The sequence below is a fragment of the Alosa sapidissima genome, chromosome 7 (assembly GCF_018492685.1).
Source record: "Alosa sapidissima isolate fAloSap1 chromosome 7, fAloSap1.pri, whole genome shotgun sequence".
NCBI classification, from domain to species: domain Eukaryota; kingdom Metazoa; phylum Chordata; class Actinopteri; order Clupeiformes; family Clupeidae; genus Alosa; species Alosa sapidissima.
The window spans coordinates 31,864,999-31,892,796 of NC_055963.1; the positions used below are offsets into that span (position 1 = coordinate 31,864,999).

The 27,798-nt window shown below is 39.6% G+C and overlaps 1 protein-coding gene across 2 annotated transcripts; it reads left to right on the plus strand.

Annotated features, from left to right (window-relative positions):
* Nucleotides 1-1,983: 1,983 nt before the first annotated feature.
* On the plus strand, nt 1,984-24,689 carry lrif1 (ligand dependent nuclear receptor interacting factor 1). Of its 2 annotated transcripts, XM_042098659.1 has the most exons (5): nt 1,984-2,099; nt 18,511-20,170; nt 20,258-20,407; nt 21,034-21,285; nt 23,644-24,689. In XM_042098659.1, exons 1-5 carry the CDS (start codon nt 2,092-2,094, stop codon nt 24,316-24,318), a joined length of 2,745 nt encoding a protein of 914 aa, XP_041954593.1. In that variant the 5' UTR covers nt 1,984-2,091; the 3' UTR covers nt 24,319-24,689. The 2 variants fall into 2 exon arrangements, with proteins under 2 accessions (XP_041954593.1, XP_041954592.1); XM_042098658.1 differs by having other exon boundaries at nt 18,511-20,407.
* Nucleotides 24,690-27,798: the final 3,109 nt, after the last annotated feature.

Here is a 27,798-nt window from a genome sequence, read left to right on the forward strand (position 1 = left end):
GATTCTAATTGCTTAATGGCCCAACTGTGAATCGCCAAAGTTAAGTCTGGGGAAATATTTAATAGTTTTAATTCATAGTTTAAAAAGCAAAAAAGTTACAAAGATGAAAAATACATAGCTGTCCTTTAAAAGACCTACGTTACAAAGTTTGAACGAAGTTTCTATGTTAAACGGTTCAAGCTGAATAGTCACAGAAAAAGTGGTGGTTTATGGCTTTATGAACATCAACGGGTTCCCCTGCTGCTCCATTGAGGGTGTCCTCACATACGCCATCCAGGTGTGGTACAGCAGCAGCTCTGAAGCAAACAAAAAGTCCCTACAGAGAATAATCAAGACTGCACAGAACATCACAAAACAACAGGTACGTGCCCTGGACCACATCTTCACCTCACGCTGCCTATACAAAAGACAACATACTGAAAGACTCATTCCACGCTGCCCATCACCTGTTTTAGGAAATGCTACGGTCCATAAAAACACACACGAACAGTTGAATGAACCCATGAACAGTTCTTATCCCAAAACCATCACCATGAACTCTGAGCTAAAAGCAAACCTTAACACATCACAATTTGATAAAGTGCAATTATAGGCCTATGCAATAATTCTCTTTACTACATACATGTAAAAATGTTATGTAGTTACATGTAGTATGTAGGCTACACAGTCTTGTACCTTTGGCATTTTTAGTTTTTCTGTTAGTTTTTTTTTTTTTTGCTGTACGTGAAATGTATAATTACGGGTCGCGTCATATGGGTCTATCCATTTGTAGGCTATCGGAAATCCCCCACCCGAGTTGGAAGTTGGAAATCTCCCAGCTATTTCGATGAGACACACTCCGTTTTGGTCGGAATTCCGACTGTCCACATCGAGGTTCTTGAGTCTTGCTGTGCGTGCCCAGTCTTGCTGTGCATGCATTAGCGCCCAGCACTACCGAGACAACTGCTGCCCTGGTGGTGTCCATGTTCTTTCCAAAGACAAACTAAAGAAAAGCTAAAAGTGCTACAAGCCAGGCAATTATGTTTGCGCGTACAACTCGGGCGGTACGATACAAATAGAGCCAAAAGTCAGGGTCTAAAACTCTTTATATATGGATTTTTCCAGACATCAATTGGAGAAATAAACCTACATCCGGAAACTAAACTCTTTCGGAGGAGGGGCTGGACTGTTGAGCTCTATGCCCGTGGGTGCCATTTGCTGCCATTAGATGTCCAATGCATTTCACAATATTAGTCCTCCAGACCTTATAGCCTACAGCAGGCTAAGGTCTCCACAAAAACATCACCAAAGACAAAGGACTGGAGATACCATAGCCCAGTGTTTTTCAACCACTGTGCCAGGGCACACTAGTGTGCCGTGAGAGATCATCAGGTGTGCCGCAGAAAATTACCCAAATGTCACTCACTGGTCCAGAAAAGCAACTGTTGCATCAAAGAATTTATAACCACATGCTCTCATTGATTATATGATTGCACTATTTGTGGTATGGAGGCATTGTACAACGGGGGCCCTATATCCAGTATTCACAGAATCATCACATATCCAGTTCATAACATCAATTAAATTAGATACAGTCACCTACAAATGAAACAGAGGGCACTTGTTTTATTGAGCAGGTCTTGCATAGAAGCCATAATAAGGCCATATATGTGTATTATTTGAAGTTTTAGGCTATGGTATGTTTATTTTTTCTTCACACAGGATGTTAGTGTGCCGTGGGACATTTTAAGTGTCAAAAGTGTGCCGTGGCACAAAAAAGGTTGAAAAACACTGCCATAGCCTATCAATTCGCGTCATCACAGCTGACTGGTGAGCTGGTAAACAATTATAGTGGTAGTTATGGCTGTAGCACCTTATAAGGCATTTGGCCTATGATCATACTTGAGTCAGAAGTTCGCCGTTATGCCCATTTTCATTTTTTCTAGACTCCCCGCCATGAAGGGCGAGTAGAACCGGAAAAGGAAATCTAGTAGACCCGGAAACGATCACAGTAGATTTTTCTATCTACATCCAGGTGAAACAAAGCGTACTCTTATGGCTGTTTGTGTTGACTTTGGGTTTTGTAAAGAAGTCTAAATAACGAAGTAGGAAATGGAGGGGTGAGTAAAGTATAATGGCTATGTGTTTATTTAAGAATGAACATTTCGAAACACATAAATGGCTCTATCTGTTTTGGGTGTTCAAGCATTGTAAAGATGGCGTTCGTCGGTAGCCTACACTTCGTTGATGGGCAATTTCAGTGAAGTTAGGCAGGGATGTTGTAGCCTACGTCGTTTAGGCCTACCACTTTCGCTACCCAGTGTCATTGTAACTAACTTAGCCTACCGTTACCGTGTAATGATGGCTAATATATTGTCTGTGAATGACCAGCAATGGGCAGGTAGCATAACTTCTTACAGGTTGTCCCAACGAACTGATTGAGACAGCTTTCTTGCTCATTGAATAACTAGGGCAACAACATCTAACGTTAACGTAATGTTGAACGGTAACGTTATTTTCGGAATGTTAATTTCTCCAGATGGAGAACCGGCTGACGAGATCAGATAGGGTTAACGTGTTAGTTATGTTATTGGTTCTCTCACGATATTCAAAAATAACGTTAACGTTATAAGTTTGGGTGTGATTGTTTAGTATCCGTAATAACACATTAATATGTAGGCAATGCCATCCTAACTAATAAATGCCTGCTTAGGTAGGCTGCCACCAACATTGTGCGCAGCTGAGATGGTTTGTTGAAACGGGGTAACTCAATTAGCCTAATGTGCATTTCAGAATTTAGCAGTGGCTACTTGCACGAATGGCTTTAATAGTGCTACGTTGTTTTCCGGTGGAGCCAGGTGTGTTTGAACCACTATGGTTTGAACCTACTGCTATTGTTAATGTAATTAGTGTCTACACGGACCCTAAATTTCTGACTTAAAAAAAACGGTTTGAATGCATACTAGACACATTCTATGTAGGCCTGTGGTAGCACTCCCATAGGCCTATTTGAACCACTTCTTCTTTTTTCTTTTTTTAAAAAAAAAATCATAAGGTATTTCTCATATTTCTGTTATGTAAAGTGTCGAAATATTATGTGGTGTGACCATGTGCCTACATGTATGGCTGCTGTTAGGGAGATTCCTTTCAGATGAAAAATCTATTCTAATTTGTTTTCTGTCCTTTTTGGTTATCTTTGTTAATGTCCTCTCATTAACTTTGAAGTGTCCGGACATTTATGATTGACCTTCCCAACACTAGCATGGTGATGGGTGTAAAAGCAGATGTCTGAAAGCATATAATCTGTAGATAAAATATAGCACAATTTAAAACATGTCCCATCTTCCTCCATGAATGCACAATACAATGCCCTCTATTCTGTATAGGCGAATCTAGTGTAAAGAGGATATATGTTGGCATGTTAAGTCCAGGGAAAACAAATCAAACACCCTAAACTACATATTTTCTGAAAGCATATAACCTGCAGATGAGATATAACACCAGTTAAGACATGTCCCATCTTCCTCCATGCCATGAACAATGCATTGCCCTCTATTCTGTATAGGCGAATCTAGTGTAAAGGGGATACATTTAGCCTATATTGTCCAGGCAAAACAGATTAAACACCCCAAACCATATATTTTCTAAAAGCATATAACCTCTAGATGAGATGTTATATGAGACATGTCTTATCTTCCTCCATGCCATGGAGATGGTTAATAATCCTGTATTGCATTTGCTCTGTATTAAAACGCATTGATTTTAATTTATGGCTGAAAAAGGTAGAGCATTGAAACATTTTCAATTTTAACATTTAAAATCCTATTCTTGTTTAATTTGACCATCAGGCCATCCTTAAAAATATTTTCGTTTGCCGTAACCCGACCGACCCTGTCAATTTAGAACCGACCCAAATATTTATTTTTTTCCCCTTTTAGTCCGACCGACTTGCCGGTTGTAAACTTGCGTTAATACCGACCGATTGTTTTTTTTACTCTAAACAACCAATACAAACGCAATAAAATAATATTTCTTTTAGCAGGCCCAAGTATTGTGAATATAAATTGCCTACATGCAAACGTGGCTCACTTAAAAAAAACCTGTGGCGTCATCTCTACACCATTGGTTTTACGCATGTCACACTATGGCCTACGCTTCGTTTCATTCACACAAACTGATAACGCTTTTACTTGGCACGAAGTTCTGGAAGAACTGTGGCCAGATCTTTTCTCATCCCTTCTCCCCCTAGTCTAACGGTGACCGTGTCGGAGTATTGAAATTTGTTGTGGTCTATTCAGCATTTCTCAAAATATGGGTCCGCAACATGGAGACTGCTGGTCCGCGGAGTCGTGGAGTGAAATTAGGCCCGGTGCTTCATCTGATAATTTGCTGCGCAGTTGATCAAGAAACCGCGGATCGACGAAAAAAGAAAACAAACGTTTCTGCTATCGATGTCATTAAACATGGAGCCCTACAATTAAGTGGTGGTATGAGCATTCATTCAATGCGCGTCTGCGCGAGAGAAACTGAAACTAATCGATAACATTGGTATCAAAGCTCCGCTTCAACCTGTTGGAAGGCTATTTATTTATTTAACGAAACTTAATAGAACGACGTTGTTTTTTAGAACTTCCTTAGAAACAGAGCAGAGACTGTATAATACACTGTATAGCATTGAGTATTGTATAGTCAAATTTCAATATAACGTGGCCAAGAGCTATTGTAGCCTTCTTTCTGGGTACATGTAGATGAGCCTTATGACCCAAAAGTCTGCCATGACCGGGCCTCAGGTCAAAGAAGTTTGAGAAAGGCTGGTCTATATAACCTGCATCAGAATGAGGTTTGCAATGGTGCGCCTGAAGGCACGGGTTGAAGACCCAGTCAGTTACGTCACGATATGCACATTTGTGTAAATTCATTCCTACGTAATCACCATGACCAAAATTGTACTTTTTTTTTTACTTTGAATCTTGAAAAAAAAAAATATTGACCTACCTACCGACCCATTTTTATTTTTTTTTGGCTGTTACTGCAAACAAAAATATTTTTAAGGATGGCCTCATAGCTGAATAGTAATTGAGATATAGCCATTCTAACTAGAGCCCGACCGATAAAGGATTTTGAAGGTCGATACCGATAAATATTTGTTGATTTAAAAATCCGATATATCGGCCGATATATATATTTTTCAGATACGCGCAACAAAACATTAACAGATTTCCCTAACATTAGTTATTTGTAGTTATTTAGAGTAGTTAGTTAGAGTATTGACTAAAATAATATGATAATGCATTTTAAAAACAAACAAATATTATTTTTAAATAATATTGTCACAGTGGAACAGAGGAACATCGAAATATATTAAAGTTCTGATAAATAAAATGTATAAAAATAGAAACTTAAGATATGAAACTTAGTCTTTTGAACAAAAACACAATAACAACAACAATCAAATCACCAGTATTAAAATACTTGGTAAGCTTCATAAATATAACTTTGGACTAAGACTTAATAATTACAAAAAATAATGATGACATTATTACCATCATCGTCATTTGTATTATCCTTAAACAAGACTAGATGTACCGCATAGCGGTACAAAATATGACCGCCGCTCAGTCCTGTACATCCGTTCCGCGAAAATAAATCACACTTCAATTTGTCTCCATATTTTACTCCATCCCCCACTCTTGAAACTTTTGTGTATGCTTGTTTGGCATGCCTGGTCCCCGGGGACAAAATTAAATTTTTCCGTAAAAGTCTAGTGGGGCTACATACCCACCAAATTTCATGTACCCCGGTGGTTCGGTGTCCCGGGTATCAATGACTAAAAATTCAGGGAGTAGATGATGGGAAAAATTCTTGAATTGTGTGCGTGTACAAATTTGTGTTTATGTGTGTGGGTGTGTGTGTGTGTGTATGTGCGTGCTTGTGTGTTTGCCTGCGTATGTGTGTTTGTGCATGTGCATGCATGCGTACATATGTCTACTGTGTGAGTATGTGTCATACGTATGATTACTGTAAATGTATGTGTGTGCGTGTGTATCTGTTTATGCACATGTGTGCACATGGAATGGGTTAACATGACCCCTGGAGGCAAACATACGGAAAAAAATGGTCATCCTAGGCCCTACAGTTCTCAAGATATTCACAGAGAACTGTGTCTGCCCTATCCTCCTTTCGGGGGGTCCAGTCCAGTGGGGGAGGGCTACAGATCAAAACGAAGAATGACGGTTCCATGCTATCCATGTGGGGGTACATGCCCACCAAGTTTTGTGTACCCCGGTCTGTCAGTGTCCCGGGAATCCTTGTTGGTGTACGTCACTAAATGTACACATAAATTATTTTATTGTAAGGCCCCCCATGAACGAAAGTACACAAAACTTGGCATGCATTCGGAGGGTGTCATAATGATCCTACACTTTTAATTTCGTGCAGTTTTGACCTTGTCAGCCAGAGATATTGTGATGAAAACACCTAATTTTTTGCTTTTTAATTTTTAACTAGGTGGCGCTATACATGAAATAAGTGGTAATGGGATGGGTTGACATGCCCCCTTAAGACCAACATACATAAAAAAGGTGGACCTCCTAGGCCCTACGGTTCTCGAGATATTCACAGAAAACTGTCTCCGGCCACCTACAGGCCAGTTGGTGTATAGTAACATAAATTAATTTATTGTGTGGCCCCCCATGAACGGAATTCCACAAAACTTGGCGTGCATACAGAGGGTGTCATAATGATCCTACACTTCCAATTTCGTGCAGTTTTGACTATGTTAGATCACAGATACCTTCAATTACAACACCTCATTTTTACTTTTTTGTGTTTAACTAGGTGGCGCTATACATGAAATGAGTGGTTATGGAATGGGTTGACATGGCCCCTTGAGATCAACATACAAAAAAAAAATGGTCCTCCCAAACCCTACGGTTTTCGAGATATTCACAGAAAACTGTGTCTGCCCTACCCTCCTTTGGGGGGTCCAGTCCAGCGGGGGGCTACAGATCAAAACGAAAAACGATGGTTCCATGCTATCCATGTGGGGTTACATGCCCACCAAGTTTCGTGTACCCCCGTCTTTCAGTGTCCCGGGAATCATTGACGGAAATTTGGGCATGCGAAAAAGAAAAAAAAAAAATCTGACTAAACCTATATGACTGCCGCTTCGCTGCGCGGCGGTCATAATAAAGGTCACTCCTAATTGTTTGAGTGTGCGTGTGTAATAGTCCCTATTGCCTTGTAAGCTACCTAATAATTACAATGTCAGCTTGCTTATCCCTTTACCTGCACTTTTAAAATTATTTCCATCAAGCTACACCAACCTACTATTTAGTGATCTAAATCCATTATGTAACTCGTTAATGCTGCGGCTGAACGACAGTATGAAACGCACACTTGGCGTCATTGGATTTCACACACGTGTTAAAGAAAAGCTAACGTTTATGCACAAGCTACGTTTTGCACAAGCTACGTTTGATACTTTTTCTCTATGTCTAAATGTTCACTCCTCGCACGTCTAACTTACATTTTACAATGCAGGCAATGTAACTACAGATATACTAGTTTTAAATACAGTAATCATTACTTTATTTAGGCAGAATAAGTTCGTTGTGGTTTCCAAGCTCATTAATGTTAACGTTAGCGGTCTTCCACTGATATTCATGGCATTAGCTAGCTTTGTGGTTAGCTAGTCTATGATGAGCCATAATTTAGCAATGGATAATGTCATACTGCAAATTGTAAAACATACGCTTTCAAAATAACAGGCCGGGGAAAGATAATACGTCTCACTGCTGTAACTGTCACGCTATTAAAGAAATACATCTTCAGTCACATTGTCAAAAGTTAAAAGGACAGACAGTCAACTACACTGTAACAACGTAACATAATTACTAGCTAATTCCGCTTCACTCTCGGCTTATTTACCAGCAGCAAAACTGGACATTGTTTTCACGAATTTTGTCATGCTTATTTGAGTTAAAAGAACTGATGGGGATGTTCTTTTAATTGTTATTCAAGCAATGTATGTCTCGTCACCAAATCACCATGAACACACTTCACTGATGATCTCACTCGCGGATAACTGGTTCTCTCTGCTCGACTCTGGCTGGATCAGCAGGTTGCAGGATGTGTGGGTTATACACGAGTGTTGCCAGCAGGGACGGTGTAGAGTGTCCTCTGGTGGACAAACTATAAAACGCCAACACTCATGACATGGTTGAAGGGTGTTTCGTCCGTTTTTATTTTATTTTTAAAATATTAATTTATCGGCCATTATAAATGCCGATGCGGAAAATTTGTTTGGATGTTTGGAAAATGCCTAATATCGGCCCGCCAATAAATCGGTCGGGCTCTAATTCTAACCTGTTGACAGCCATTTTGGCGGCCATTTTGAAAATGACCCCTTTCCCAAGGTCAGATTTTACTAGATTTTTAGTATGTTGTTTAGCATGTCCAACAGTACCAGAATCCATAAAAAAACTTTTGTATCAATTCTTTTGACGTTGAACCCTATATTGACCCGCCTAATAGGCTACCTTCTGATCCTATAATGAACGAAAGAAATTGTTTATTTTAACACAGAAGAGAAGGACTCATTTAGCGCTCGCTGTAGCCTTGCAAAAATATTTGAGCGCTAGAATGTCCTAGTCGTAGCCTAACAATAATAAATCTATATTTTCTGCATTAGGCTACCTATTACGTCCAATGTAGGCTATAGGCCTGCGAGACATGTAGCTACAAAAAGACAATTAGGCTACACATTCACATCACAGTCAGGAATTATTTGAATAAGAAGGTAGACTAATAAGTCTTTTATTTTACAAGACGGTAGACTAATACGTGATAACTGTTTGGTTGACAGCCTTTAAAGTAGGCTCAATTTCATTTTCAGGGAAAGGTTTTTTTATGTTTTGGCCTTACAGCAGGAATTAGTGACTGGCATGTGGGGGCGTGGTATCACGATGGTTGCTTTCCATCACGATCCATCGGCACAACCCTAATTGTGTGTTGTTGTTTTTTTACTTCGTTACTTTATAAATTGAGGTGCATCTTTTAAGGTATGTTTTTGAATGCAATTACTCTGACATTCAATCACATTAGATCATTTTTAAATGAAATTTGAGCAGTGGGCACAGTCTTAGGGTCTGACCATTTTCATAAAAGTTCTTCACATTGCTTAAGCTAATTTTGGTTATTGTTGCTGTAGATATCTTGTACCAAAATGTAGTTTATTATCAAAGTGAAATGGTCGCTGGCAAAAGTCAGCGGCATTAGTTTAAGCACATTTTCGAAGTATTGTTTTGATGGAAGTCTGGATGAAATCTCAGAATAGCAGTGATGACCAAAGAATATTTCTCTGGATAGAGTGACAGATATCAATGACACGTCCAGCATGCATGCCAAAAGGGGAAAAAACACACATGCGTGTTGAAGTTCGGCAGGAACAGTATCTCCTGAAACTTGACCCCCCCCCCCCCCCCCCCCCTTCTCTGACAGGTGTGGAAATATTTTGAGGTTCATTCATTCACATCAGTGAACACTAAGTCCCCCAAAACATAACTGGAATAGACCTCTGAAGTTCGCCTACAAAAAAACTGCCATCTTTGACATCCTTTATTTGGTGATTTTTCCTATGGGAAAATAACATAGGGATTTTGAATTATCGCACCTGTTAAACTCTCGCGGGGATGAAAAAGTCTGAAATGCAGACGTTTTCCTGAACACACTTTTGTCCTCTGCCTTCGAGTGGATACTGTGATCTCCGGTATGTGAAGGTGGCACACTTAGATTTTTGCTACCCCAGAGCTAACTTGCAATGCAACTTGCTGTAGGTAGTTAGCTTCAATTAACAACCGGATCTCCTTATATGGGCAAAGATGGCCGTTTTGGTTCTTTTTTGTAGGCGAACTTCAGTGGTCTATTGAGGCAAAAAAGTAAACAACATAAATACGACAACACGATACCTCCCATCAACGTTAGCAGTTTCGCGTTCTGACTCGCTAGTAGTCGCTTCTGTCAAATCTAAGAGCGCGCAGAAAAAGCGGAAAGTTAGACTAGCCAGCCAAGATGCAAAGATTGAAGAAATTAGTTCTTCTATCCACCGAATTCATTGGATATAGGAGGAACAGGGTGAGATTCTGAGAATGCAGTGAGAGAAGGAAAGGTAACCTAACATGCCTTTTAGCCCAGTTGACATATTTGCTGCAATATGCAAAATTGCTGATTGCGGACACATTTGCCTAGATCTAGGAAAATTGGAACGTGATTCTGAACAAACATGTAAGGGGTACCTATGTGATATCTGCAACAGTGGTAGGCTACTGAAAACGGTTTGATATTCTGTTCATTTATAGGCCTACAGTAGCTGGACACGTAGCCGACAAAAAACACATAGGCTACTTTTGAATTGGTGTGCTATGCGAGCATAACTTGAATGCTACACTTCAGTGTTTGCCTTGAAACAATTCCGGCATAATTGCTGTGAACGTTTCAGTCACTCGTCCCCCATTCCTGCTTTATATGTCCCGGTCAGCCAGAAAGGACGAATGAAACAAAATACTCGTTTGAACGTGAACGGTTTTGTTCAGAGCTGCTGTTCAGAATTGTATTTGACATAGGGCAGATGTAAATTGCTAGTGACAAAATATTAGCTTTCAGTGTGGCACGATGTCTTTGTAAATTAGCCTACGTTTTATTAAAAAGTGGTTAATTCTTCCTGCTTCTCCCTACAACCAGACAGTGTTGCAAATTGTGTGTTTCCGTCACTCTGTCTCTTTCGTTGCTCTGATTGGTTTTTGGCCTCTCCTATTGCGTCCGAGGCATTTTGACCGTCCGTTTGGGAATGCCCTTTGGAAATGGGCTGTGAACGAACTATCCCCAGACCCACTCTCAGTTACGACTGAGAAGGGTCTGGTTTCAACCGGGCTAGAAATGGTGTAGCACAGGACAAGGAAAACCCATTCATTTCTGAAGCTGATCGTATAAAGTATTTCCCATATCGTAGTCTATAGGCCTAAGCTCGCTCGCAACAACAGCAAAAATGAAACCGGAGAGAGGGTGCCTCCACGAAGACACTGCTGTTACATTAGATGCGCACTCAATCGCAAATCTACGCAGTGAAAAAGCAACGACTGCTGGTAGTAACGAAGGTAAATTGCAAAACATTGTGAATCGCGGACTGTAAAATAAAGGAGATTTGCACCAAATAAAGTGCAAATTCTTGATTCTTCTTGCCTATACACTGACGCTTTTATGCGTTCACTAAACAAAGGTTATGGAAATTTAACACCACTTTTCCATCAAAAAGCTTGTTGTAAAAGGCATAACTTGTTAGATTTAAGACCTAAGTTCGCTAGCTCTGTGCCTGCCAACTCTGGCCAAGAGATGTGACTTAGCACGTCCCCCGATGGGCTAGTCAAACGCCGTCAAGACTAAAATTTGCTGATTGGCTCTTAAGAAACGACGACAAAACACTGCCAAAATTCGAGAGGGAGTTAAGTCATTTAGAGACGAGTGACCGTCGCAGGAAGTGCATCATAACAAAGGGACGCCAGACCCTCTTGTAACAGCTGTACTCGGTGATACTGCAGACTCGTAAAATTAGTTAGAAAATAAGGCAGAAAAATGACAAGTTTCCTCATGCTGTTTTCTTGTGTTGGAATGTGCAAAAATACACAAACAATCAAGAGGATGCCTTCTTGTATGTGATTTCTGCAACAGTGATACTGCAAACATGTTGATAGCCTATTGTTGATTTTTATGCTGTAGTGTAAAGCATGTCACACAGTAGCCTAGCCTACAGAAAACACTTAATTGATGTGATATAATGATAACTTGTTAAATGTATGCCTACAATGGTTTATTAAACATCATATTCATTTATTTTGTCAGTCATCATGTTCATGTTAATGAATAGGAAGGACATTTAAACCATAGCCATAAACCAAAATTTCACGCAATATCTTCCGTGAGTCACAAGCTCCTCCCAGCTGACTCTGGCAGATCACGTGGACAGTCAGTTGCGATCGATTATTTAGTAAATAAATGTGAATTATGAATAATAATAAAAAGCTTCTACCTAATGTGACTATTTTTTCCATGAACTGTAAAAGAAAACACGTTTTTTCCTGCTGTATTCTCCATAAAGAGTAAAGTAAATTATGTACTTATTTCCGGAATTGACGTCACTTCCTAGACTCGTCTGAGGTCTCTAAATGACTTAAAGGAGAATTCCGGTGTGAGATTGACCTAAAGTGTGTTGTAACATGATACCGAGTGTGAACGTATGTCTCATAGCCCATCTCGGCTTGTCCCCTGCACTACTGAAATCTGGTGCTAGTTAGCCGATGCTACCAACAGCTTTTTCTATGGAGGGGCATCGGCCTAGCCTTGCAAATAAATGACTCTCTTCCAACCTTCCCCCATTCAAACTAAATCCCTGTGGACAAATTATTTTCACAAGTGCACAAAATATTTCTGCATTTTTTTTGCACACAGACAAATTAAATCCACAGGTACAAAACGGTTCTACACTTGTGCAAATTATATCCTCAAAGACTTACACTTGTGCAAATTATATCCTCAAATTTTTTTTCACACATGCACAAAATATTTCTACAAGTACAAAATTTCTGTGCACAAGCACACATTTTTTATACAGCTGCAAAACTCTTTACACTTGTGAATATCTTTTCATGGGCACAAAATACCCAAAAATTGACTCCATAGTCTTTAAGCTTACACAAGCCAACTTGTGACGTTAACAACATTTATTTGACAGCCATCTTGAATTTTGTCCAAAACGGGAAAACATTTTCACAGGTCACACACGTTCGGCATGAAGCTTGGCACAGACAATCTTCAGATTAAGCCTTGCATATGTCTTGATTATAGTGTTAATTTTGTCACCTATTTTTAATTTAGTCTTAGTCTTAGTCTTGTGATGAAATTTCCTTTTTAGTCTTTGTCATATTTAGTCATTCAAATATCATTTTTGTTAGTCAAGTTTTAGTCGACTAGAGGTCTCGTCATTTTAGTCTAGTTTTAGTCAAAAGAAAACTAAAGGTATCTTAGTCTTAGTCAGTTTTAGTCAACACATTTTAGTCTTTTTTTTTATAACAAATTATTTCTGATTTGAGTCAAATAGTGTTTCACACATCTCAATTTTCCAACAATATTGTGTGTCCACAGGGCTACTCGTCTGTTATAATTACTCATTCTGATTTTTTGTCAGTCAGTATGTTTACATGCACAGGTAAGTCGAGCTACAGTTATAGCTCGGCTGGGATTTGACCATAGACAGTAAAAGATTTGACTGGACCACTGTCATATTCGTAGACCAGTGTTTCTCAAAGTGTGGTCCGGGGATCACTGGTGGTCCGCAAGCTAGCCCAAGTGGTCCGTGAGCAGACGTGGTAAAATATAATATAGATGAGTTGTTTGCAATATTGAACCAACTTGTATGTAAAAACAGTTCTGCAACACTGCCTATGTAAGATATGCCAGTTTAAATCATACAATATGAATCCACACAATAAGCAAAGTGCAAAGACAATAAGCAAGGTGGTTCAGTGAGTAGGCCTATTGTGTAGACTAATTATAGGCTACTGTTGAAGTAGGTCTAATCTTTTTTTTTTTTTAGCTAGGGTTAGTTATGTGGTCCTGAAACTGAAAAAGTTTGAGAAACACTGTCGTAGGCCAAAATATTAATGTTTTACTCCGCCTCGCTAGATGGCGATATGCCCCAAACACAACACATTCCCCAAACAGACTCTCCATCTTAGCCATAGCTAACTTGCTAGCGAACTTTCCATATTAGCTTACTTGCTAGCAAACTTTGCATCATCAGTCCAACTAGTTAAATAGTTGACATTACATGATGAACATTTTCGTATGGACATTCTGGGGGATGTTAATTTGTATGAGAGAAGCTTCAACTTCTGGGTATGTAGCTTTGTGGCATAAAGCTTAGGTAGTTAGCTTGCTAACTCTGGCAGAAATCTCCAGTGTTCTTGTTCCATGTAGTTTCGTGTTGCAGCCACAGGGTTGCAGCAACAGCATGTAGACTAGCCTACAGGAAAGCTGTTGCGTATTAACTCATTCGGAATATTTTGAACACGTAACAGCTAGATATTCTGTCTTCTCATTTTGTAGACGAAAATGAAGAGAGATTTTATCTTAGTTTTTATTTCATGCAAAACATTTTAGTCTCGTCTTTTTTCGTCAACAATAATGCATCTTAAGATAGTCTTAGTCAGTGTTTCAGGACATTACTGCCGTCTCGTCATCGTCTCGTCTTAGTCATGAAAAAAAAGGTTGTTGACGAACATATTTCCTCTCGTCTCGTCTGACGAAATTAACACTAGTCTTGAATTTTTTTATGCCATTTTCAAAAGCATTTGCCCATCATAGCCAATTGAATTTAAATGAATGTCATTTGGCAAAACAAAGTTCTCAGGCCATTATTTAGACCTTAGTCAGCTGGCATATGGTGATCTACTTCAGAAGACCCCTGACAATCACCCAAGATCAAAATAAGTTTGAAAATGTGCTCCTAAATTTATGTTACTGTAACCTCTTCCAGCTGTGACACCATGTGTCACACGATTTATACAGACAGTATCTTAACGAAGTTTGCAGCCATCTTGAATTTAGTCACGATAAATCGAGCGACGAATAAGAATAAACAGGTATGATAAGGGATCAGATTCCAAAAATAATTCTGTGGAAATGCATGGATTCCAGTTTCTTCCAGTAGCAGCAACTGGAATCCATGCATTTCCACGGAATTATTTTTGGAATCTGATCCCTTATCATACCTGTTCATTCTTATTCTTAAAACCGTTTGTACTGTTTACTGTACTGTTTTTGATGAAATCCAATACGGCGGCCAGATCAATTACGTTGACATCACAAGTTCGCATGTGTCGGCCTTAGGATATTCCACAGTATTAACAGACAACACTAGTAAGTTTTTATTCAAAACACAACAGTTACAAGCCAAAACGTATTTTTGCTAATTGCAGCGCCCCCTAGAGGTCAAAGGTCACCAAATTTTTTGGGCCTCCTCCCAATGGGGTCTTGAAAACATGTCTCAAGTTTGGTTATGATGCATCAAAGGGTTACTGCAAAGATATAGTATACTGCATTGGACTCTAGAACATAAAAAAACGGCGACGCCATATTGCTGAGGGCAACAATCGAGCGGTAAATCACTGGAGGCCAATGGAGAAACAGGTGTCTCTGAGTGGAAATTATCGAGAAACCGACATTGTGGGCTTTGGACAAATCCTAGTGCCCTCTTGACATACGGAGATGGCCTTGTACATATAAAATGGTACGGTTATGTTTTTTGTTGTATTTGGCAGTCTTATAGCCTTGTAGAGAACAAGTTTGGAGTTGGCTAATAGTACTGACTAGTGTGGCAAGGCTAATTTCAAGTCAGTTAACAATGGTTTTGTTGTGTATTGAGGGCAAATTAATAATGACAAAATTCAAAACTTAATGTTACTCATGTAGTCACATAGTCATATTATAATAGTATTGATACTGTATTAACCTGTTGTTGTCTAATGTTTGAAGGTATGTTAGCCTACCTGTTATCTCGCTGCTGCCACAGCATAACATTAGTGAACAAACTAAGCAGCGGGGGCACGATAACTTCAGGCAAAGTGTGAATTTCTTTGCCCAATGGAATTGTTAAACATGTAATTTTCTGGAGTTATGTAAAGATGAAGGTTTCCACTTGTCTGACATTTTGTAATGAGTTTGGGTTTTTTTTTTATTGTTCTCAAAAATATTAATTTTCTCCACTAAAATAGTGTTAATTTTTTATTTCTTCATGTAGTTTATCTACCATTTAACTATGAAATATAATTCATACCCATCGCTTCAAATGTATGAGTTTGAGGACTTTATAGCCCAAAACTCCTTCAGCTCATCATAAGTCTCCATTCATTTATGGGTGAGTGTTGCCACTACCAATATGGCGGCAGTGTTCACACCCTTCAACTGACAATGCGTCATATCTATGGGTTACTGAGATATGCGCTCACTTCCTGTTTGGTGGCTTCGCTGTGGATTTTAATTGGCTGTGACGAGCTTTTCTGGCTTTTGTCTTCATTAAAGGAGAAATCCGGCCGATTTTTAAATGGATCTTGATCGCTACATAAGATAGGATAAGATGAGCTTTCAATGTCTCTTCATAGAGAAATTTGTCTTGGGCATCGAGATAGTGTGTCGCCGAGTACTGTTGATAGGGAAAATAACGACCAAAATCAGTGTTACCGAACTGGAGTAGCTGCAGCTAATGGCTAGTACTCCCACTAGGATTTCTCCTTTAACTCTCCATTTTACCACGACATTTTGCCACTTTGATACTATAATAACCAGTCAACAATTCTGTACATTGGTCAGTGAAAGTGATGTGAGATTTATGTCTCTGACCAATATGGACCTTTTTTGTTTAAAATTGTAAGTTGTACAGCTTATGGAAGTAGAAATGTGGGCGTCACGTCATTGACCCATTGACTTATCCTCTCTGATGATACCTTGTTATTGAGAATCTTGGCAACCTACAGTTGAGTTGAAACTTGAAATTCTGCATCGTAATCAAATCGTTGGGCAGGTGACAATTCACACCTCTACTCACGTCACGTTGGCATTCATCAAAAAGCTTTTGCTGAATTGATGTGAATTAGGCTATTGTCTGTGTCTTTTTTCATTCCAGCCGTTAGTTCTTTTGAGTCAAGTTTATTTATATAGCGCATTTCATACACAGAGGTCATTCAATGTGCTTTACATAAACAAAACCAAACAATAATAACAAATAAAAGCATAGAAGGGCAATATATTCAAAGAATAGTTCAAAAGGTAAAGATCATAATGAAAAGAAAACATAAAACACAAGGTAAAATAATTTACCAAAACAAAGGCAAAAGTAGTAAAAAAGTAATAAAAGACAAAGTAGAATAATTATTAAGGAAAGCTGTGAACGGGCATGCATCCAAAATGACTTTTGTCCAGCTTGACCTAGTCACTAGGGGTGCACCCAGGGGTGCTGCTAGATAATTTGGGCCCTATGACATACAATAATTCTGGGCCCCCCGATAATATATAGTATTATTGGGGCTCGATGGTGTTTTAAGCCCCAAATGTCGTCTTGAAGACAAAAGAAATTAGCAGATCCATGGGCCAATCTGAATTTACTTCAACTTAAAGACTGAGCCGTGACACCCAACCAGAAACTAAATAGACATTTCTGGTGTTTGTCTTTACAGTCTGCCTGTCATTATATTTCTGGTTTACTATTCATTATTTTATAAACCACCATTTGTCATTGATTAATTACGATCTTCATGCGTATTTGTTGTATTTTTAGGCAACACGTTGAATACGTGACGGTCAACACAAAAAGCAGGGGTGTTTTAATCATTAATATGGGATTTTGATCTGCACAAAACTAGTTTTGGTGGGAGAAAGTTGTTATGTATTTGTGTGTTTTATGTTCGCTTGTTAGATTTATAATTTAGTAATAGCTGTGAACTTGAATTTGAATGCTGTTCCAAGTTGCTGCTGGTGCACAATTTTTTAATACTAATAGTAATAATAATAATTCGGTTATTAAGTGATAATGCAATAATAGGCTAATAAATCTTTTTCCGGGTCCAATGGCTTTCAGAGCCGCTCGGTTTTCTCCATAGACAGTAAAATAAACTATTTTTTTCCGCTATTCAGTGTAGCCTTTAAGGAAATTGTCATCCTACTTCTCACTTGCATCCTCAACCTAATAAAATCCTATTTTTCGCGGAAGCCTGCACATAACTCTTGATTGTATCATCTGGCTGCACAGCTATAGTAATTGCTCTGTTAAAGTTAACCGATAAAGTTGCAAAAACTGTCTGGCTGCGCTAGTAAACGTTTTTTGCCCAAAAAGCTGTTGGGCCCGTGACGTCGGACTTAACAACAGAATAATAATAGTAATAATACATTACATTTATATCTAAGTGTTATTTTGTTAGATTTTGTCCTAGGAAAGTAATGTTTAGTTAGGGAAAATAATGTTTAAGTCAGGCCTGATGCCTTTAGTCTTTTCCACATGGGGGTTTATTAATTTAACCATGGTATCAGATCGGTATTGGGTATTGACTGATGCACAAAGCCCAGGCATCGGTATCGAGACTGAAAAAGTCAGATCGGTGCGTCCCTACCAGTCACAACTACTCATCCTGGCTTGCCCTTAGATAATGTGTATAGTTAGGATGGGAAGACAACACTAGAAATGGCGCTCAGGTGTGACTTCCCCTTCTACAATTCGATAATTTGTAACAAAAAGACAGATATTCCAGCCCTCTGGCCTAGATCCTTGTTGCACAGCAGACTTTGGAAAATAGCTTTAACATCTAACTCTTGTTTGAAAGATCCCTTAGTATCCCTCTATAAAAAAAATCATATAGGAAAACCAATTGTCAAGATGATGGATGTTCAATAATCACTTTTTCTTTTCTTGTCTGTTTTCTGTTTCCCCAGGGGAACTGGCGTGTTCTACCAGGTCATGCCAGCTGTAGGGCCGGATGGAAAAAATGTCATGAAACTGATTCCCGTTCAAAAAGTCAATGGACAGTACATTCCTATGCAGACAACCTCAAGCAAAATTGATTGTCTAGGAGCTCCAACTGTTTTTTCTCACCCTGTCCGCATTTTGCCACCATCTCTTTCTCAGAATAGGATACCTGTTGTTGAACCTACTGCTGATGGAAAATTTATTTTAAAAGGACCAACTAACACAACTATCCGGTTAGCTAAGAGCCCGCAACAAGTGATCTCACCAAAGGTGTTGGTGGGGCAAGTACGATTGCCAGTTGTTCCTCCCAAAAGGACTCAAAATCTGGTGTCACATCCTGTGAATGCCAGTGGAACATCAATAGCATGTTCAAATACTTCACAGTTACCAGTGACTGTGAGTTCACCGAAACTGCCAAATGGGCATTACCTCCAAATACCTCCCGATGCTAAAGTTCAAACTCTACCAGCATCTGCACTCCCCCAATCCATAAAGAAGCAAATATTGAACTTGCCACATGACATGGCCTCAACAGAGAAGCCATCCACAGTTGTATACGTTTCTCCAGTCACTTCAATGAAAATCGACACCTCCAAGCTTAAAGACTCTGCTCCACCCATGACTAAATGTGTCACAGTAAATGTTTCCAAGAACAATTCAACATGGTCTCCAGCAACTCCAGCACAGAGTCCAAAGGTTGTAGACAGTGACAGTGTGACACCCATGAAGTGGGTTGTTCAGCAAAAAGAAGGGTCAAGTGCTCCATGTCTTGTACCAGCGTCCCCAACTTGCATGACGTCAGAGATTTTAAAGGTTGTGGCACAGATGAAGAAAAACTCTCCAGTCACATCAAGCCCATCATCATCTCAGATGAGCCACATGAAGATCAGCCCAAGTAAAGATGATGCTTTGGTCATGTGCAATGGTAAAGTGTATTTTGTGACCAACAAAGATTCAAGGCTATGTGTGTCTAGCCAGGAAAGTCATGCAACAGCCAAGGAGAGTTCAACTCCCAGAAAACCAACAGAATCTCCCAGTTCCTCCTCAAGATCACACACGAGTGGTACTCAACCGAACCCTAAACCCATTTGTATAGATGTTGATCCAGATGAGGTCATTGATCTTTGTGATGATGATCCCCAAACTGAGGGGACATCTGGGAAGGGTGTGAAGGAACGAGCAGGAGTTACGACTGAGGAGGATGACTCCAACGTCATCTTTGTATCCTATATTCCACCCAAGACTAGTGGCAAAAGCGATATAAAGGAAGAATGTGGTGGAAAAGGTGGGACCAAGTCAGGTCAACCCATACCTGTGAGGAATAATAGTGAACTAACCAAACAAGTCAGCAGTGAGAATCAACATGAAAACTGTGCCAGTGGCAAGCAGACTGGAAGTGATCAGGACGTGATAAATGCTGAACCTGTTTCTGGGATAAAAATCAGGGTTGACGTGATCACACCTGAGGATCCTCGTCTTGACGAGCAAGAATTAGATTGTGATGCAGCGCAAACTCCTGCCAACTGTGAAGCAAGGATGAGCAATAATTCAAACAAATTGGATAACATGTCAGAGATGAATGTCCAGAACGTGGGAGATGGAGTCCATCTTAATACTAGTTGCAGCACTGTCCCTGAGGACAGCTCAGTCAATGGTCTGGCAAAACAGTGCAATGTTCCTCTAGAAGCCAGGACCGGTCCTGGAATTGATGGAGAATTGGCTTCAGCTGAGCATGGAATCCAAGAGCATGGAATGGAATCCAAGAGCAGTCAGGAAAATCAAGTACTTCAAGAAGAGCCCAGCAACATTGAGGACACTGTGCAGATGACAGAAACTACCAGCCAAGACACTTCACAAGTGCAGGTTTATTGCTATTTTAAAAGCATTTCTATCCTCATATACAAGCTTAGCCTATATGAAACCTGAAACCAAAGGGTAAAAAGTTTTGCGTAAAATTTACCATTGTGCCTGTAAGCTAGCCTGACGAGCCAGACCCACATTAAAATGTAGGGTCTGGGCACTCACCGTTCCCCAGTGCTCAGTCCGAGGGGCGGGATAATCAGTTGTCTTTCAAATTCCCTCTGCACGCAATAGGACAACGGCAGCGCTATGAGTCCCATGCGTTTCCCACCAGCGGAGCTAGTTGGCTAGTTCAAACGTTTGCCAACTTAATAAAAGCTTAACTCGTGTCACACTGTTCGCCAACAGCAACATTCATCTTATTTGTTTTCAAGTAGCAGGGAATTCAAGCCAAACCGTTGCAACTCTGCCATCAATCATTATGTTAAGCCCACCTAACGACTCTATACACGATTTCATTGGCCTGATTGAGTTTCGATTTCTGGAGCTCACAAGCCAACGGAGAGTTGCTAGACTAGCCCTGGCGCGTCTAGATTTCTAGGCTACCTGTAAGCACTATTGAGTTGAAATTTTGCCCACTGCATTCATATGTTTCACTTGTATTTATGTGTATACAATTTTCTTTTCAGAGTTTGACCATGCCAGTTAATGTTACCATAAAGAATGTGGACCAACAGAGCCAACATGAATATGACTGCAAAATGAGGCGACTTTTTGGAATCCAAAAAGATATTCAAATTTGTCTTAAAAGGAGTCATTCTGAAAAACAGGAAATGCCCTCAGAGACCAGATCTATTAACAAGCGCACGTTAGAGGGAATACGCAGACTGATCCAGGGATCTCAAATGGAGATTAAAGCAAAGAAACTAATAGAAGCACAGGTAACTATTAAACAATCACTATGTCATCTATGTAAGTTCAGGTGGATATATGTTGGCAATATGAAGCAACAACAGTAAAAATGCATAAATGTGAAACTTAAGTAACTATAAAATCATAGTTACTGTAAAGAGGACCAGTAAAATGAAAGACCTCTCTCCATGATTACATAAGCTACAACTCAATTGACCATTGTCATTAACAGACTTGTTTTGCGATTGATGTGGACAAGCACAAGTGCGACCCATTTTGGGGCTTTTTGACTGTAGATGCACCATGATGACCTGGATTAGGATACTAGGGTGTGCAGTCAGCTAACTGCTCTTATTCCAAGACAAGAATGTAGACATCAAACCAATGACTGTAGAGCCATTGCATTCAACTACTAATACAGCTTGGACCATTGATGCCAGGTCTGCATCAAAAGCATGCAGCTGCATGCTACAAACTACAAACTAGTTTTTCTAAAGGTTAGGTAAACTACCCAATATGGCTGCCACTGAACAATTTCATTGGGACCAATTCTAATGGATTGGGGGTGTATCAGTAGCCGGATTTTCCCGATCAGATTGAAATGAATCTGATTAAAGATTTCAACCAAACTGTGGACATGAACTAAATAAACCGATTGCCATTTAATCTGCAGAACACCTGTGGAGTTCTAAATGTATTCCAACAATCGGAGTACCTGTTTACATGTTTACATGGGTGGAATTTTCAATAGTTCAGATTAACAGAACGGAGTACACCACCTCCCTCAATCCGATTGGAAATTTAGTTGGATCAGGCTGAATCCGATCGGTTGCATTGTTTACATGAGGCATTTTTATTCCGGTTGCGCCATTACTACATTTGTAATCAGATTAAAAGTGTCCATGTAAACGGGGCTAGTATTGTTCATATAGGGGCGAATTCTCCCATGTGCGTAAGTGAAAAAAAGCACATAACTAAGTGCTTTTCAGCCTGCACAAATTCTCCCCTTCACTTAAATCTGTTATTTACGTACGATGGAGGGAGTTACCCATTTTGGGAGGAGCAACCCCAAAATCTGTGCGTTTCTTATTTATACAACTCTTGCGCGCACTCTGCCACTGACTTAAGCACCTTTTCAGCTACGCACTCCCGAGGGCTGTATTAAGGATGAGCGCCACTACAAGGTGAAACAGTATATTGCTTGATGTTGGCAGTAGACCCAGTTCTAAATACATGTAGGTTACACAGAACGTTACAAATTAACATCACAGTATCAAATGTGGTGCTTAAGGCGTAACTCTTGCCAAAATGCAACCTAGGGTCTTTTTGTGAATGTACCCGAATCAAACTTTAGTTTAAAAGCATAATTACGTCGGAAGCGCCACTTTTAAGCTTCTCCGTGTTGTCGTTTTTGGGTCAAATGGCCTTTTGAAGGGGAATCGTAGGGGCACTATTATTTTGATACATGATCTCGTCAAAATCGCTATTTTTAAAACACTAAGAAGGCTCGACACAACATGAAACTTTGATTGAAGTATCATCAGTGTCTTTACACATGAACTCAAGCATTGTTTGTGTACACATAGTTTACTAAAAAGAGAGGTTTTTGGACAACGCGTCTTCAATGCATCTATCATAACCTCAAACCATGTACTGTACATCCACAGGCAACAAGGGAAATGGCATTCGCAGTTATTCTGAGCTGTGACAGGATATGATATTATGGCAGCAATGATATTAAATCTATGTTAAGATACTTGCTTGTATAATATACAGAGGTATCCAACATTTGGTCACCCCTGTCTTTACACATAAACTCGAGCATTGAGAACATTGTTTGTGTGCACATAGTTTACTAAAAAGAAAGGTTTTGGACAACTCACTCCTTGACTGGCAAGATGGCGAGCAGAAAAACCAAGTGAGTTGTTCAAGACCTTTCTTTTAGTAAACTCTGTACACAAACAATGTTCTCAATGCTCGAGTTCATGTGGAGACACTGATGATCCCATTAAGTTATAATCTCATAGCCTACTTCGAATCTGTCCATTTCATTCCAACTTGACCGAAGTGATCCATACATTTGCACAGACGTCTGCATTATTGTTGAGCAGCATAGTTTATATTCTCCTGTCTGTTGATCGTTTGTAATGGAGGCTGGTATTGTTAAGCCAGTCTCTCTACTGTATTCAAAACTGCAGGTGTCAGTCTACAGCTTCGTTAGGATGGATAAATTGATATCATGACACTAGCCAAGTTTAATTAACACACCTGAATCAACTAAAGAGGGCTGTTGATTCAATCAATCTGTAGTTTTTCACCTTTTTGAATAGTGAAGCATCAGTTGAAAAATGAAAGTAATTTATTGAAATTGTGTCCAACATTTGCAGGTTCATTTGGCAAAAGATGTCAAACGACGGAAAGTTGAGTCTTCAAGAAATATGGCGGAGCAAACCAGCGAGTCTCAAGTCGCTGGCCAGCCTCATGCCTCACCCAAGTGTGGACTGTTTAATAGCCTCCAGAGCAAGATCAATTCTCTGACTGCTGATGCTGGAATTTCTACAGTTCTCCCTGTTCAAAATATTGTGCCTTCTGCTTGTGATCCTGGAGAGTCAGCCAGTGTGTCAGAAGACGTGCTGGAAGGGAAGGCTTTAGACACCACCAAAGACACGGACAGACTTGCCTCCACTGGAGCTGATAAACTCGCCCTGAAGGAGGCGTCAGCAGACACAACACAGGACAATCCAGGTGAGGCGCAACCATCTGGGTCACAGAGTAGCGGAATTCCCATCAGCACACAACCTGTCACATCAGGAAAGAGTGACTTGCGACCAGTAGACGGCTCAACGGGAAGAGATGCGCCATCACAAATGGGAGTGGAGCCACCTGGCAGTGCTTGTGAGAACAACACAAGCACGACAGAGGTGCTTAACAAAGACCTGTTCTCCACAGAGCCTATGGAGCCTGAGGAGATTAAGCGCTGTGAGAAAATAAAACGTTTAAAAGAACTTCTGAAGGAAAAAGAGGCTGCGCTTGAGATGATGAGGAAAAAAATGAGCATGTAAATACTGTCTGTTGTAGACTATTGATTTAGTCTAATAATTAACATGGGTCTAGTTTTTGAAGTAGTAACACTATTGAGTGTTTTTTGTATTGTTTCTGTTGGGAAATGACATTCATTTTTTCTTCATAAAATGTTATTTATAGATTTTCATATTTATTACAGAACCCTTTTTAGTGTACAATAAGGTCATCGGACAGAACTGACAAACTTCTCCTGAGGCATGTAGCACATTCATTTTGGCCGACTTGGCTAATGGAGTTAATCCGGAGTGAAATTTCCTCTTTGGATTGTTAATTTTTTGGGTTGTTGATTTCAGACCTTTTAGGCTGCCCTCCATCTAATATAAATAAAAATCTTTTGTATTAACTTTAATCACGTCTGTATTTTTCAGCACCGCCACTGACACAGGTTTTTGTTTAGTTGGACAGCAGAATCAGGGAATAAATGGACTACTTCACTACATCTATCATAACCTCAAACCATGTACTGTACATCCACAGGCAACAAGGGTAATGGCATTCAGTTATTCTGAGCTGTGACAGGGTATGATATTATGGCAGCAATGATATTAGATCTAAGATACTTGCTTGTATAATATACAGAGGTATCCAACATTTGGTCACCCCTGGTCATGACGTTTAATTTGATGTTGTATGGCAATGATGCAAGAGTACAGATCAAGCAAACAACATAAATACAGTGAAATTTATCATAAGATGTGTATTCGGAAAATAGAACAAGCATATTTTGGGGTCAATTCCAAAAGGTCAGGCCTGGTCCTAGTTGATGTAGACATTTACATTTTATCTTGTATGCCAACAACACCTTGGTATTGATACAATAAAGTTTAATTAATAAACAAATACAGTTGGTGGAAATTTATGACATCAGAAAAGACAAAAAGAAAGTACTTGGGGTCGATCTCGGAATTGTGACCTATTCTACGTCTACATCCTATCTTATTCTCGACGTTGCGGTATCATCATTTCCTCATGACAAAGCGCAGTCTATATAGGCTGGACTCGGTGAAAACAAAACCATATGGTTGTATTTCTTAATTTAAAATTTGTTGAATTATTCTGATGAGCTAAACACAGCAAAAGCATTAGTCTTTACTTCAATTGTACAATGCATTGAATTTGTCCCAAAACCGGAAATTACCGTGATGTTGAGAATTAAAAAAAAAAAAACAATAATACCAGATAAGGGGGTTAATACTTGAACTTCCTGAGCTTTTAGTTTGACCCATTGCATTTATATGACATACATCACTCCCACCTGGTTCTCACTAAATACCAAGTGTGCTCATGCCCTAGTGGATTTGAGAGGCTGGTCCATTTTACCAGAGCACAGAGGGCTCTAGACATAACATTAGGGCCCTGATCATTTCCACAGAGCTGAGTGTTTTGGTAGAGTAAGGTGTGCAGAGATTTAACAGGCTTTTGAGAAACTGACTGCTGGGCACACATTTATTGTGATGAGCTGTGGTGGGCCGATTTCTGCTCTGAAACTAAATTACAAATAATATTGTCTGCTGTGCACTGTCTACTTTCACCACATTGTAGGCCTATATGAGTTGCCAGGATGAGCATTCATTCATGCAGTCATTCGTCTACCCAGATAATGAAAAATGTCATAATGTCTTCAGACCTTTTTAGATAAAAAACTTTTTTTGACAAAGCATCAGGTGTAATAATGGGTCTGTAATGGTATGACAGGTGCTTGATCTCCTTACTGTAGGCTATACTGTGATCCATCTGGAGTTTTGGTTCACAATGGAGAAAGTGTGACGTATGACAAAGGGAAGCAGGAACATGGGAGAAACAGCAGAGGGAGCATGGAGAACTTTCTAGTCATGGAGGTATTATACTGTTTATCACTGGAGAGAGGAAGTACCACTCCCATTCATTTCGATGCTGGTCAATGCTAAGCTACTTCAGCCAAAAATGTACTTAATTGGCGGATACCATCTTTAAAAATGGTGTGACAGGTGCTCACTTCTAGCCACAGTGTCACAAACAAAGGTATGTTGTCTGTGGGATAGGTGGATGAGCTGGCAGTTTACAAGCTGGGGGGGATCAGCCAATCCACATGAATGACATAATCTGTGGCCATCTGTAAAGTGGCACCTAATTGGCTTGTTTGTGAAAATGTGGCCAGAAGTGAACACCTGTCAGACGCTATTTTTAAAGATGGTGGCGGCCAGTTTAGATGCTAACTGACTGGAGCTAACCCTCTAAATACTGACCCCCAGTTTCTAGTTATTAGTCGGTTGCTATTCTGCTAATAATCAAGGTGTATCACCTTTGTGACTTTGGTTGGTTTAGAGCAGTTTTTATGTGGCGAAAGAAGTGGTGGGATGGAAGGGAAGAGGGATTATTCAGAAATATCTTTTATATTATTATTTTAATTTACCATGGTAAAAGAATCATCTGTTTTACTAGTAAGGCTACTGTTTTACAGTACCTTCCAATTTGTGGAAGGTGAGGGAGATGCTTTTTGTTTCTCTTTTATTATTGCATCGTGTGTGGTGTTCGGAGGAAAGCACATTGCTTTGGACTGCAGTGTGGTGTGAGATGGAGAGAGGGGAAGAGGAGCAGTGAAGACCCTGCATGCAGAGGGCTCATCTCTGGCTGGAGGACCAAAACAAAAGGATGGCTTCAACTTCCAGTTGTCATCTTCAAAGGAGCGGATCCAGGATATCAGGGCACATTTTGGGACATCACAGCAGCTGTCAGTTTCAAGCATTCAGTCCAGCTGAATATAAAGCAAAACATTCAGATACAAAGAGAAAGAGAAGGTTGTTTACTGACCATAAGGAAGTAAATCAGAGAATAATTTGTTAGAAAAGAAATGACAATTCTCCATTTTATTTATATGACAATAGGATGGAATTCATCCCGCAGTGTGTACAAATAACACTTGAAATAGTTACACTGAAAACTAAAAAGCTAATTGCAAACGTTTTATTATACTGATAATGTTTGCTTCCTGAAGATTAGAGTTATCATCTGTGCGTTAGAGAAGCTGATAATGAGTTTGTGTCAGTATTTGAATGTCTCTGTACCATAAAAGTACTTGTTGTTCTGATGTCACCAGTGATGAATCAAGAATTTAAATATCTTGTCTTTTGTTATGTACACGTAGCAGACAGTGTTTTCTATAAGATGCGTAAATACACCAAAACCCAATATGTTTTTTGTTTATTTCAGAAGCTGTGTGTTTGTATGAGAGTAAGAATATTCACATAGGGTCCCTCTTAGTCTATTAATCTATATGAGCAGAATCTATCTGACATCTTTATTCCTCACACGCACAGTTGCACAGTTTTGATGATTTTTGACTGTCTGACATGCTTTCCCCTGTCTGTCACCCCCATCACTCTCTTCTCCCAACAGCAACCTTTAAGTATAGAACTTTGACACTCCAGGCTGAATTAATTCATGAAGATTGTGTCAAACATACAGTTCTTTCGGTCACT

Coding starts and splice junctions, on each gene's coding strand:
- lrif1 (XM_042098658.1), top strand. Junction 20,408..21,033: donor AAGACACTTCACAAGTGCAG/GTTTATTGCTAT, acceptor TTTTCTTTTCAG/AGTTTGACCATGCCAGTTAA. Junction 21,286..23,643: donor AGAAACTAATAGAAGCACAG/GTAACTATTAAA, acceptor CAACATTTGCAG/GTTCATTTGGCAAAAGATGT.